The 14,417-nt window shown below is 52.8% G+C and overlaps 1 protein-coding gene across 2 annotated transcripts in view; it reads left to right on the top strand.

Annotated features, from left to right (window-relative positions):
- SDC3 (syndecan 3) overlaps positions 1-6,554 on the top strand; it is a 49,782-nt gene extending 43,228 nt beyond the window's left edge. For both annotated transcript variants that reach the window (XM_051773943.1, XM_051773944.1), the window contains exon 5: positions 410-6,554. In XM_051773943.1, coding sequence (XP_051629903.1) covers positions 410-576 — 167 coding nt within the window. In that variant the 3' untranslated portion in view covers positions 577-6,554. The remainder of the gene's footprint in view (positions 1-409) is intronic.
- The last annotated feature ends 7,863 nt before the right edge of the window (positions 6,555-14,417 follow it).

Here is a 14,417-nt window from a genome sequence, read left to right as displayed (position 1 = left end):
GACAGGGGTGCCAGTGTCCCACCAGCAACTGAGGATGGCACAGAGGGGCAGCCAAAGCTCTGGGGGTCTTCAGCTGAGGGTAGAACCCAAATGAGCAGCTCTTGGGGGCCCCTCCTCACACGAGGTTACAGCCTGTGCAGGGGCTGCCTCGTGCTGGTGCATCACCCACTGAGATGCAGCTGAGAGCAGAAGCCTCTGGGTGCCACCAGCCCTCGGCATCGCTCCCTGGGGAGCTCTCGAACCTTTAGCCCCCCTGTCAGCTTTCCTGACCATAGATTTTGGGAGAAAAGCTGCTCCCAAAGCTTTGTGCAAAGCCCAGAGCCGAGCTGCAGTCCCAAATGCCCCCTCCCCAGCTGGTGTGTGCCGGGCCCAGGGTGGCACTGACGCCGTGCCCCGTGCTGTGTTGCAGCCGTGATCGTGGGCGGCGTGGTGGGAGCTCTCTTCGCCGCCTTCCTGGTCATGCTGCTCATCTACCGGATGAAGAAGAAGGACGAGGGCAGTTACACCCTGGAGGAGCCCAAACAAGCCAACGTGACCTACCAGAAGCCCGACAAGCAGGAGGAGTTCTACGCGTAGAAGGAGAGCCGGCGTGCCTCGCCCTCCCTCCCTCCCCGCTCCAAACTCGCCCTCCTCCTCTGCTTCATCCCGTCTCTTCTCTTTCCCCCTCTATTTCCCTCTCTTTTTTTTTTTTTTTCCTTTGGATCAGACTGTGAGTTTGAAAAAGCAAAAACCCGCGACAGCTGAAGGAGCAAACACATCTTTGGCGTGATGAGACGTCGGGTGCCCGGAGCATCGCCGAGCTCGGAGCGAGCCCCGCCGGCCTCCCCGCTGCTGGGACGGACAGGGCAAGGAGCCAGTGCCAAGGTGGCCGTGCCCAGGAGCGCCCTGGAGAGCACAGGGTGGGGTGCTCAGGCTGCCCACAGCGACTGGAGGTCAAGTGGACTTTTCCCAGCACAATGGACTCTGGGATCCGGACACCTTCTCCCAGTCCTGGGGCGCAGGGGGCTCGGTTTGGATTTATCTTCCTTGGTTTTTTTCCATTCGTAAAGGAGGGAGGTTTCTTTCCCTCTGTCTTCCTTTTATTTTTTTTTTTTTTTTTTGCTTTTTGAACGGGGTTGGTTGCTTTGCAGGAATTCCCTTGCTCCCTGCTCCTCTTGGAAGAGAGGACACAACTCCCAGATATGCTTGGAACCTTGGAAAAAAGCACAAGGGGCTGGAATACCTGGCTGCCCCGGGGTTTTGCTCTTGGCAAAATAAGAAATAAATACAAACGTGGCCAGTAGGCTGGGAATGATCTCTTTGGATCAACTTTTCAGAGAGTTTGTGGAGCAGCAAGAAGCGGCACCGGGGGCATCTCCTGCTGCTCCTGCCACCACCCTCCTGCCACCACCCTCCTGCCACCACCCTCCTGCCACCACCCTCCTGCCACCACCCTCCTGCCACCACCTCCCTGGAACAGCCAGAGACCTTCAACCTCCTGAACCTGCCGAGGGGTTTGGTGGAGAAGGGACTTTGCTTAGGCTGAGGTTTCACTGTGACCAACAAAACTGGGCTTGCAAGAGCGCTGGTTTTGGAACAGAGCTTGGTGGGGAGCTGGCAAGGGGTGGAGATGGATATGGAGAAGCTCAGTCCTCTCCCAGGTCCCTCTGGAGTGGAGAACAAAGGTGGGAGATGCAGCACGAGGAAGGAGATGCCAAGGAGAGGTGACACTCTGTCCCCTTGGGGGTCAGGGAGGGATCCCTGGAGGCACCCAGAAGGTGAGGAAGATGAGGCAGAGCTTGGCTGCTACACATCACTGGAAGGACCCAGGACTGATGGTTTGTGTTCCTTGTGTTGTTCCTTAAATCCCAGTATGACCCCCGGGGCACCGGGACCCCGATGGCATCTGATGGCATCGGATCCCTGCAGTCCAGCAGCACCCAAGAGCTGGTTTCCCCTCTGAGGGTGCAGAGCAGCAGGGCCTCTTCCAGATCCAACTGTGCCTTACAGAAAGGCTGGATTTTTAGGAGCGAGCTCTGCACGGGGAAGTCAATTAGTTACTTCAATGAGTTGGCTTTTAATTAGCTGAAGCGCCGCTCGGGATGCAGTCAAGGAGCTTTGTTTTCACGACAGTTGTGATCTCGCTGGTGTCCCATGGAGACCTTGGCTTTGCTCTTAGTGCAATTTAAACAGGAAAACGGGGCAAAAAATGAGCTGCTTTGACTGTTTTGTGTGTTGTGAATTAACCTGCACGGGGCCAGGGACACTTTATCCCCCAAGGGTGTCAGTGGACGTGGGGTTTTATGGCCTTTGGTGGAGGGTGTGAGACAGCAGAGCTTCTTTGGGGAAGGGATTTGAGAGGCCAAATGCATATTTTAAATATATATATATATATATGTACACGCACACTCACATACATAGACAGTTATATAGATGAAATCCCTGTAAATTCTCATTGCACTGCATGGGATGGTTGGATGGGATTTGTGGGTGGGCAGATGGGAGGTTTGGGCTACACTCCTTTGGGGTGTGACCCAAAATGACAGCCTGGCTTCGCTTCAGGCTAGGGAACAGAGCCCTGTGCGTGGATCAGCTCTAAAATGCCCAGTTTAGAGCTGCCAGCCTCAAAATCATCGTGGGTTTAGGTTCTTGGGAGTTTGGAAATGATCCCCTTGGATGCCTTGGATGGTGGTGCTGGAAGGCAGATGGTGTTGAGTGTGTGTGTGACCATTCCTTGGCTCCATCCCTGGGCATTCCTGTGGGGGATGAGGAGGGAAGGAGGGGCCACAGAGCTGAAGAGGCTGGTGCCACCCTGGGGGCAAAAGCCACTTTTTCCTGCTCAAAGGGGAGTTTCAACTCCTTAATTGGATGGTTTGGGGGGATTTTTGGTCCTTTTGAGTCCACCCAAGGGGCCCAAGCAGCGGGCAGTGGTAGAAATCAAGCCTCTTCATGATATAATGAGTTGGGCTTGCCATCAAGGCCACCCAAACCCACCATCTTTTGGAAAAAACGTGGAATTAATCCTTTGAGCTTGCATTAAAGAAAAAAAAAAAACCTCTCCCAGCTTAATCTTTTTAATGCTGCTTTTCTTAGCTGCTTCCCTAATCTTCTTCATTCCTTTTTTTTCCCCCCTATTTAATAGTCTGAAGTTCCATAATACAATTTTTTTATTCGCTCAAGCTTAACCTCGGCTCTCTCAGCTGGTGTTAAGTTGTAATCCTGGCACTTAAATCCGTCACAGTTTGCCAAGTGAGGGGGGCTGGAAGTGGGAGGGGGGGAGAGGAGCCAGGGCAGGACCTTTTCTTTGCAGTAATTAAAAGTAGGAGATGAGCACGTGCAAAAAAAAAAGCCGTGAAGGTCATTAAAGTGATCATCAGAAGTGATCAAAGTCTTAATTCATCGTTCTTCTCCTGCTTCCACACCTTGGCTGTGTTGCTGTCTGCCCAGAGAGGCTCTAAGAGCATCTTTTGGGCTTGGAGCCTGCCTTTCTGGTGGTAAATTATGAGTTATGTCACAGCCTTTCCTGTCGCCTCAGCTCCTCAGGGGCACTGGGTTAGTTGGTGGAGTTGATGCTTGGGAGGGGAAAAAAGCCTTGTCTTGCTGGGGGTGGTTGATCCTGAGCCTCCCTCCAAGGGTAGGGGATGGTGGGACAGAGCTGGACACGGGCTGGGTGTGTTTGGGAAAGGTCCCCTTCCAAAAAACCTCAGCCACCATCCTTTGTCCATGGGATGGGGAAAACCCCAGTGGAACCCGGTGGCATGGTGCTGCCAGGGGGTGCAGGGGGGCATTTGCTGAGCTGGAAGGGACCCACAAGGATCCTCAAGCCTGACCCTTGAGCCTCAAGCCCAGCTCAAGCCCATACAGGGACTGACCCCACAACCTTGGCCCCAGTTTTACCCAGCTGAGCTTGTCTCAGAGGGGTGGGGGTGGCTTTTGCTCAGGTGCTCCGGGGCTTTTGGGGCATTCCTGGTGGGAAGATGGACTGGGAAGAAGCGAGACAGCCCAGCAGGGAGGGCCCCCAGCGCCCTCCCTCAGCTGCTGGTTTGGCTGCCGAGCGGATCTTTAGGAGAATTAACTCCAATCTCAGCTGGAGCATCTCCCACATCCCCCCCTCCCCAAACCTGCCAGCTCTGCCTGGCATCATCCCTCTGGGCACAGACACAGCCCTGCTGGTGATCCCAGCTGTGCCCATCCTTCCAGTTGTGCTCCCTGAGGGGGGTGGAAGCAGAGTAAGGATTTCCCACTGGTGTTTTCCATCTCTTTTCTGCCTGTCCACGTGTGTGTGTGTGATGTGCTGGAGCTGAAGGAGGACTCTTTGCCTCGCCAGCTGAAGGATTTTGGAAGCTCTGGAGCTGCACAGCGTGGAAGGTGGGCTGGGCTCCTCTGCCAGCTGTGCTGCCCCTCAGGCACTCTCAGATCTGCAGCAGGAGAATGATAAATATCCAGGGACTCCCGGGCCACAGAAATAAGGAGGAGGCAGGAGGAGGGAAGGGAAGGTCAGAAAACACGTGTGAGAGCCCAGGGGAGGGGCTGGAAGGGGGAGGACGGGAAGGGCAGGGGATGGAGGGGGCAGGGGATGGAGGGGCCCCGGTCAGCAGCAGGACCAAGGCCTGGATGGGATTTGCAGGGCTGGGACTGAAATGTGTCTTTCCTCCAGAAATCTCTTTGATTTTGAACCTTTCAAAAACAAGCAGCAGGACAAAAACAAGCTTAGGGGATCCTGCTGCAGGGAGGGTGGTGGCTCTGGGCTGGATGGGTGCCCTGCTGTGCTGGTTTCTCTCAAAATATCCCGTTCTCTCCTTATTTTGCCCGATGGGTGCCAACGATCCCTTTGCTACCCACAGGCCTTGTCTCTGGCTCTCCAGACCCCTCCTCTCCAAGACCAGCTTTAACAAGAACAAAACCCTCTTAAAAAACAAAGACTGGGTTTTTAAATTCATTTTTTTCCTCCCTAAGCACTCTTTTTTTGGGGGGGGGGAGGGAGGAGGCTCAAAGCTTTTCTGCGAGGCTCTGAAGTGACGCCGAGTTTGCAGCACTGAAAGGTTTTGACTGGGACAGCTCCCAAAGGTTTGTTGGGATATCTCCCTGGGATATCCTTGGCAGCTTCTGGGGGTCCTCTGGGAGCAAGGGGATGGGTGTGTGGTGTGTCTGTATGTATATATATGTGTATGTAATTAATATATATGTATATATGTATATACGTGTGCGTGCCAGGCACGGGGACAGGAACAGGTTCAGGGTGAACTCTGCACCTGAGGAGGAGGAGGAGGAGGAGGAGGAGAAGGAGGAGGAGGAGGAGGAGGAGTGGTGTTTATCAGCAGCTCTGCAGCCCTTGCACCCCATCCCATGGGATGGATGCAGGATTCCTCATGAATTCCTTGCTGCTCCTTCCTTCCCTGTCACAGCACCAGCCCGATCCTGGTCCCCTCCAGTCTGGCTCTGGGTGTTCCAGGATGGGGGATAAGGAGCCTTTGGACTTGCTGGAGCTGGAGCAGATCCCGGGATGCTCCCGAGGCCCCGTGGTGGCTCCGGCGTGTCCCACAACCCTCGTGCCTGCAGCTCCATGGACATTCCACCCCCGTCTCTAGAGGAGTCTCAGTCTGGACTGTACAAACTTCGTTTGGTTTTAATTCTGGATTTATTTTTTTTTTTGTTCGCTGGTTTTTGTTGTTTTGTTCGGTTTTGTTTTTGTTTTTTTCTATTACGTTGATTTTTGGGGGGTAAAAAACTCCCCCCCTGTGACGCCCAATTTTTTTTCACCCCGACATTCCCGACGGTTCATCCGCAGCATCTCCAAAGACCTCGGGGGTAACCAGGGACTTCCTGGGCTTTAAATTCCCCCTGTTGTGGGTCCCACCTGGTCGAAGTCACCCCAGCACAGCTGACAATCAACCCAGACAGGAACTGCTGACTTGAGAAAAACAACAATCCGGCGCAGTTTGACGGAACTACTTTTTAAAAATCACCTGCTTCTCCCTCACTCCACCCACCACGTCTCCAGGATAAACCATCACCCCTTGGTTCTTCTGTAAATAAACCAGGAAATGTTCTTGTATAAATTAAAAAAGATTAACAAAAAATAAAAATTAAAAAAAAAATCCATTGATATACATCCAAAAAAAATATAAAATATCCCTTTCCAGAAGATTTCAGGGACTCAAAGGAAAGCCCAACAAGTGACCCCACTTCAGTCTTTCTTTGGAGCTGATTTACAATCCCAACAGGAGAACAAAGCATAAAAGAATCTGGAACACTCCCAAAGGTTGTACCTTTCAAGGAATACGGGAGGGGAAAAAAAAAATGCATGTAAATATTTTTAATAGGAAACATATCTTAAACAGAACTTTTTTTTGTATGTACATAACTCTTCTAGAGTTTAGTACTTAAATTGCTTCATAGTGTCTGTTTAAAAAACAAAACAAAAAAATAAAATAAAATGTTTGTTAATTGTTTTTGTTCTTACTCAATGGCCAAAACTTTAAAAATAATGAAAAAAAAAAGAAAAAAAGACTATAAAAAATAATCTTTGCCAATGGATCTAGCACTGTAATGGTACTGTCTATTTTTTTTAATTATTTCTGTGCTGTGCCCATTTATAAAAGGAGGAAAAAAAAAAAAAAACAAAAATAAAGTCATTTAAACATTGTCTGCCCAGGGCTTTGCCTGGTTTTTTTTTCCTGCCCGTTGTCCTGGGGAGTCTGTGGGGCTTTTGGAGGGAGAAGGTCTCACTTGTTCTCAGGTCTTGGTGCCATCAGGAGAGGACTGGTGGGGAAGGGATGGTGGGGAAGGGATGGTGGGGAAGGATTGAGGGGGGAAGGGATGGTGGTCTTTGGTCCTAATTTGGTGAATGAATGGTCTCCATGGCAATTCAGGGGTGCTGGGGAGCCCTGGGCACTGTGGACCAGCCCAGCCCAGCCTGGTGGTGCCTGTGCTGGACCATGGGGGAGGTTTGGATGGGGGGGAAAGAGCACGGAGATTCCTGGGATTTTGCAGCCCAGAAAGCCAAACACAACCTGGGCTGATCCCCCAGCATGGGCAGCAGGGAGGGGGGATTCTGCCCCTCTGCCCCTCAGGTGAGACCCCCCTGCAGAGCTGCCCCAGCCCTGGGAACAACAGCACAGGGACGTGGAGCTGCTGGAGAGAGTCCAGAGGAGGCCCCAGAGATGCTCCAGGGCTGGAGCCCCTCTGCTCTGGAGCCAGGCTGGGAGAGCTGGGGGGGTTCCCCTGGAGAAGAGAAGGCTCCAGGGAGAGCTGAGAGCCCCTGGCAGGGCCTAAAGGGGCTCCAGGAGAGCTGGAGAGGGACTGGGGACAAGGGATGGAGGGACAGGACACAGGGAATGGCTTCCACTGCCAGAGGGCAGGGAGAGATGGGATATTGGGAAGGAATTGTTGGCTGTGAAGGTGGGGAGGCCCTGGCCCAGGTTGCCCAGAGAAGCTGTGGCTGCCCCTGGATCCCTGGAAGTGTCCAAGGCCAGGTTGGAGCAACCTGGGCTAGTGGAAGGTGTCCCTGCCCATGGCAGGGGTGGGACTGGATGAGCTTTAAGGTTCCTTCCAACCCAAATCATTCCCTGATTCCAGGACTCACAGAACTTCCCTGATGCATCTGATGTGAAGCTTCACTAAATCATTTTACTGAACCACCAGGAATTACCTACCTATGAAAAGTTCAAAAACCTTGGATTTTTTCTCTCCCCAAGAGCTCAATGCCTGCAATTCCCCAGCACATCAGCAGTGTCAGTGAGATCATGTCCCACATGGCTTCCCACTGCCAGAGGGCAGGGATAGATGGGATATTGGGAAGGAATTGTTGGCTGTGAGGGTGGAGAGGCCCTGGCACAGGTTGCCCAGAGAAGCTGTGACTACCCCTGGATCCCTGGAAGTGTCCAGGGCCAGGTTGGACGGAACTTGGAGCAACCTGGGCTATGGAAGGTGTCCCTGCCCATGGCAGGGGGTTGGGAATAGATGGGTTTTTAAATCCCTTCCAGCCCAAACCGTGCTGTGAGTTGATGATTTTGGCCGAGTTGACACCACTGTGTCCCCACATCCCACCAGTGTCACCAGCAACCTGGAGAAGCTGTTCCAGCCTGGACTCTTGGCCCTGCTCCTGCTCTCACAGCTCCTTCCCAAAGGGATTCCTGGAAGCGAACGTGGTGAGAGATTTGGCAGGGATGCTGTTGGCCTCTGGAAGGAGACACTGGATGTATTTAACCAGCCAGACCTCCACAGATGCATCCCTGCAGCAGCAGACAGGGATTTATGGCCTCACACTGTTTGCAGAGCCAGCCCCAGCCAAGGCCAGTGCTGTGCCCCAGGAGGCTCCCAGGAGGCTCCCAGCAGTGTCCCCATGAACTGGATGTGCTCCACGTGCTACCAGACCTGCCCCCAGCCCCAGTGGTGTTGTGCTCCTGGCAGGGATTCCAGGGAACATCCCTCTGGCTGGGTTTGGGGAGCGTGTTTGGAAGCACTGCTGGTTTTCAGGCCAGCCTGGACCTGCTGCCCTGCGGCTGAAGGTTCTCCTGCTCCACCACCAAGTGCTTCATCCCCAGAGAGTTAAACTGCTGCTCTGGATAACCCAAAACTTGGCCTGTAGCAAGGTTAGACACTGGTCCAGTGGGCAAACCCCATTCTTCCCTCACTGGGACATTTAGAGCCTCAAATCACCCCCTTTTCACCCCAACCATCAGAGCTGGGCAGATCTCACCCCCCCCAGCCCTTTGTCCCCCAGCACTGCTCCCCACAGCAGCTCTCACTGCCCACAGAGGTGTCTCAGCTTTTCCAGGGCCACCCATCCAGGTTTCCAGGCCTGTCCCAATAATGACTCCACTGTGCTGGTGGTCAAACAACCCCCACACTTGGCAGCTGCTGCAGCCACTGCAGAGCAGTGAGGAACTGCCTGCCTGAGGTGTTGGTATTCAGGCTGGAGGCTTGAAACAGCCTCTAATTATATCCCCAGCCCCATTTCTTGTGTGGTTTTTTTCCCCCAACGGCCGTGACAGGAATTTTCCCTCCCCACAGCAGCCTTGCAGACCCCCAGGGCTTGGCAGGACAACCCCAAATGGTCCAGTTTTCCTCAGCAAAAGGGTGTCCCTGTGACTCACCCTTTGTAAATCTCTGTGACACGAGCGAAAGGCTCCAAAAATAACACTGTTATTGAGATTTCACCTTGCAAATTAAGGGGCCAAAGGCACTAAACCCCCTCCTGGGCTTACAGGGCTTTTAAACAGTGGTGAGAGAACAGTCACAACTCACCCCCAGTGTCCAGCCCAGACCACCCTGGGGACACACAGCTGGGAAAGCTCTGCAGGCACCAACCCAGAGGTGAAACAAGATTGTCACCAGAGTGAACTGTCCCCAAAGCCTTCCAGAGCCAACACCCAGAGAAACCCTTGTGCTCGTGCTCTGAAAAGCTGCACTGTGAAAAATGCCCAGTTTAGGGTCAGAACTCCAGCTTAACCTAAGTCTGGGGAGGGGAGATCCAGGTTTATGTGCAGTGTCACTGCTCCTGGAAATTGGGGTGTGAAGGGATAACCCTAAAGCAGGAGCAATAACAAGTTTAGATTGGCTGTTAGGAACATTTTCTTCATGGAAAGGGTGGTCGGGCACCAGCACAGGAATCACCATCCCTGGAGGGATTTAAAAGCCATGTGGATGTGGCACCTGGGGACATGGGTTAGTGGTGGCCTTGGCAGTGCTGAGGAGTGGTTGGACTTGTTGGTCTTGGAGGTCTTTTCCAACCCTGATGATCCCACAAATGCTGAAACGCAACATTTGCTGGTAGTCAAAGTCAGGAGGTTCCTAAAACCACCAAAATTACTTGTAGTGGTACTAAAAGGCTTCAGATGGAGCAGGAAAATGCTCTGCTCGGGCTCCAAAGGAAAGGATCAACCAGGGGGAAGCCAAAGGGTTTGGAGGCACGTGGGTGACACGGGCCCTCAGCGCTGAGGAATTGAGGGATCGAGGCTAATTTATCCCAGAAAAAGGACTGAGGAATTTACCTCAGCTCCCCGTGTCTGTCCCTGTGCCCAGGGGATGCACGAGGTCACACTGCTGCAGGTTTGAGCCCTGAGGTCTCCCCAGGCCTTCAGAGCAGCCAAGGCAGGAGCTCAGGGACGAGCAACGTGCTCCAAGGTGGAGGTTTGCAAAGAACATCCCAAGGAACGTCTTAAAAACCTGGCTGAGCCTCCTGGAAGCATTAAATCCCACTGCAGAGCTGTGAAAGGACTTCCAAAAAAAAAAAAAAACCAAGTGGGAAAAGGACCACTTTTTGCTTTAAGCTTCCTGGTTTATGTTATAAACTGGATTATGTTGGGTGACACAGCCACGCTGCTGGGACGGTGACAAGGACATCAGGCACGATGGGCTTGGTTTGGACACATCAGTTCTTGGCATCTCACGGCCCTTTGGTGCCCAGGGACCTTGTTCTGGGCACAAACAAGGACCTGCCCGTGCCAGACACGACCAGGGTTTGTCAGTCCCTCATTGCCATGGAGTTATTGTAGGGGGGGTGAAAAAACTGGTTGTAAATACTCAGGAAGGGTTGTCAGCAGTTCCCTGTCAGGATGGATGGATGGATGGATGGATGAAGTGGGAATCCAGGCAGGGTCTCTCCTGGGGGCAGGTTTATCCCATATTTTCATTAGGAGTTGAATGATGGCACAACGTGGATGATTATTAAATTTGCAGGCAGTGCCTGGCTGGGAGGGAGAGTGAGAACAGCAGAGGACAGGGCTGGAATTCCAAGTGATCCAGTTATTATGGTTCTAAAACATTCCATATCTATAGGAAAACACAATTTATTTTATTTCATCTGTATCATTTAATAATATATGTAGAGAAGAAGTGGAAAGGCACCAGCAGCAATTTTACACAGGATAATCAGGAAACAAATAACCAGGAAACAAAGCAATAATGACCAGCTTTTATAGGGTAAAAAAATTTTTTAAAAACTTGGTCAGAAAGTTAAAAATTTGTTTTTGATCCCAAAAAGAATCCTCATTTACAAAAGAAAGCACAGGAAGGTAAGTGAGCTCGTGAATAATCTGTTTTGTTTGGAAGGGATGGTGGAGAGGTCAGGACCAGCAGGGGATGATTCCCCATCCCAGTATCCACCAGGGAAACCTCGGGAAGGCAGTTTGTCCTGCCTGCTCCTTTGCTGGAGGGGGGAGAGATTTCCCTCCGAGCCATTTCACTCTAAAATTTGGGAGATAATAATATTTAGGAATTGAGATGCAGGTGGGGGTGCTGTGCAGCTCTGCCAGGACCAGCCCAGCAGACCCCTCCAGTGCATCCTGGCACCTCATCCCAGGCCAAAGATGCTTCCTCTGCCAGTGCCCAGCCCGGAGATGTCCCAGCTGTCCTTGCCCAGCCCCCAGGATGTGTGTGCTGCCAGGGCTTGGCTGTTTCCCAGCTCAGGGAGAGCCCATCTGGCACCCACCCCTGGTGGCTCCTGCTTTCTGGAAGCGGCTCCAGGGCTCCCGGGTGTCCCTCCCCAGGGTGCTGGGCTGTGCTGCAGGGGTACAGCCAAGGCAGCAGCGGGCACAGGGGGCAGTTCTGCAGCCAGGAGAGGCAGCACAGCTGCAAAAACCCCCTGGCTGGGTCAGCTGGGCCTGGCTCTTGGTCCTCACACCCGCTGTGGGGATGTGCTTCCACAGGCTGGGAGCTGGGGGACACATTCCAGGGACACTGGCACCACAGGATGCCAGGGATGAAGGTCCTGGAGCCTGAGCAGACTCTGCAGGGTGTCCAGGTGCTGGAGGATATTTGGATGCAATGGCAGGGGCTTGGATGATGGATGGGGACATCCTAAATGAGCGGCAGGACTTCCTCCACGGAGTCACAGAATCCCAGGTTTGGGTTGGAAGGGATCTTAAAGCTCATCCAGTTCCACCCCCTGCCAGGTGTCCCAGGCAGGGACACCTTCCACTAGCCCAGGTTGCTCCAACCTGGCCTTGGACACTTCCAGGGATGGGGCAGCCACAGCTTCTCTGGCAATTCCACCCCAGCCCCTCATCACCCTCCCAGGGAAGGATTTCTCCCCAGTATTTTATCTAACCCTGCCCTCTGGCAGTGGGAAACCATCTCCCCTTGTCCTGCTGGGGAAGAAGCAGGGCAGGGAGGGATGTGGAGCTCTACCTGGGTTGGGCAAGACCTTAAACCCACCTAAACATTCAGGTGTTGAAGGACAAGGTCAGGCTCAAATGCCTCCAAGGCTTTATCCCCCCTCCCAGACGTCCCAACTCTCCACCCCAGCACCAGCAGCATTTTGGCAGGGATGGAACCACCCCCAGTTTGATCCTCAGTGGGTTCCAAATCCTTTCTGAGCTGTCCTTCACACCCCAAATAATCAGGATTTCCCAACAGTAAAGCTGAGCTGCTGCTCCCAGGGCAGCCCTGCTGGAGGCTCTGACCCATCCTGGCTCATCCCAGGACACAGAGTGTCACCTCCTGTCCTATTTCAGTGTCCTCTACATAAATACCCCCCTCCCCATCCTCATTCCCACCTCTTCCCAGGTCTTCTGAGGTCACTCCCACCCATCTCTCCGGGGGCTCAACGAATCCTCCTCACCCAAACGTCCTCCCCGTGTTTCTTCCCACCTTTTTGCAGCTCCCGGGCTCTTTCCCCTGCTTTCCAAGGACAGGAAGTCCTTTCAAACAAATGCTAATAAAGTCCCAGCAGAGAATGGCCGGATACAAGTCCTTGTCCTGGTCTGAGGGACAGGACTCCTGGGGGGCTGATGGATATCTGGGCTCCAGGATGCGGCCTCCGAATATTTTTGGTCTATTGTGCTGGATTTGAGGCAAAGAGCAGCCCACTCCTGCTCTGTGTGACAGCATTTCCTGAGCATCAGCAGTTATTAATAGCAGCTAATCCAGCCCTCAAACATTTCCCATGATTTACCTGCTCCAGGACAATACAAACACACCTTTGGGATTTGTATCCCTCCCCTGCTCGGACGTATTTCCTCCCCTCCACAAAGCAGGAGCTGTTTTTCCTGAGGGATAGGACAGCTCAAGCCTGTATCCAAGAGAACAGAGAATTCCCTAATGGAATATTTCCCCCTATAGAAATGTTCAGGAAAAAAAAAATAATAATAATAAAAAAAAATCCCTATTTATCCAGGACTGCTGGAGCCTGGACATTTGGTGCCTGGATTTGCATTCAGGAAGGAGTTCTGACAATCTGTGCTCAATCTAACGAGGAACAAAGCCAATTAAAAATAATAGGGACCCTGTGCTACTGCCTGTAACAAAACAATAATAATAATAAGGGCTCAATCCATTGCAGGGCTCCATTTAGATAAAATCCAAACCTTCCAATCTGATCCTGCCTCTCTCATTATTTTTTGTAATCCTCTCCCGTCACCACTCAGCCACCAGCAATGGAGCACTGGAACAGCTGGTTCTGATAAAACTCACACTGAATTTCTTCCCTGGCAATGATCTGCAGAGGAAAACACGAGCAGCCCCGTTCCTTCCCTCAGGAATGGTGTTTCCTGATGTGGCCACAGGACTTCCCTTGGGATTTGGACCACAGGAAAGGGGGGAAGGCTTTAAAATGAAAGAAAGGAGGGTTAGAGGGATTTGGGGAGAAATTCCTCTCTGTGAGGGTGTGAGGTCCTGGGAGAGCTTAGGGAGGGACCCCAGGCCCTGCTCTGCCAGACCTGGTGGATCTTTACACAACAGCTTGGCAAATCCACCTCCCAGCTCCAGCCTCACCCTCAGGGGCCACCTCCAGGGGCCAGGGTTAGAAACATGGCATGACAGGACTTCCTGGCAACCAAGACACACTGGGACCATTTGCATTTGAGCAAAGAAGAATGGCAAGAATTAGAATTAAGAAGGATGGGATATTATCCACCTCTGCTCTGGAGCCAGGCTGGGAGAGCTGGGGGGGTTCCCCTGGAGAAGAGAAGGCTCCAGGGAGAGCTGAGAGCCCCTGGTAGGGCCTGAAGGGGCTCCAGGAGAGCTGGAGAGGGACTGGGGACAAGGGATGGAGGGACAGGACACAGGGAATGGCTTCCCACTGCCAGAGGGCAGGGAGAGATGGGATATTGGGAAGGAATTGTTGGCTGTGAGGGTGGGGAGGCCCTGGAATGGATTTCCCAGAGAAGCTGTGGCTGCCCCTGGAATCCCTGGAAGTGCCCAAGGCCAGGCTGGAACTGGGTGATAGGAACTGGGTGCAGGCAGTAGGAACTGAGCGTTCCCAGCACAGAAATCCTTTGCATTCTGTTTAAAAAACAACACTGCCCAAGCTCAGAAGGACTTGAGAAGACTTCATTTGGGCCCCATGACCACCCCACCCAGCTGGATCCCATCTCCCAGCACAACCTCCTGGCTTCAAACAGCAGGGCAGGAGCTCATTTAAGGGCTGGCAGAGGTGCTCTCTGCAGGCAAATGTTCCATCCAGCTGCAAATCGTTGCATCAAACAGTCTGGAGG

The sequence above is a fragment of the Manacus candei genome, unplaced genomic scaffold (assembly GCF_025592945.1).
Source record: "Manacus candei isolate 608988 ecotype Guabito, Panama unplaced genomic scaffold, ASM2559294v1 h1tg000180l, whole genome shotgun sequence".
Classification (NCBI taxonomy): Eukaryota; Metazoa; Chordata; class Aves; order Passeriformes; family Pipridae; genus Manacus; species Manacus candei.
Note: the sequence above shows the minus strand (reverse complement) of the source record. Positions and strands in the feature narration are given on the sequence as shown.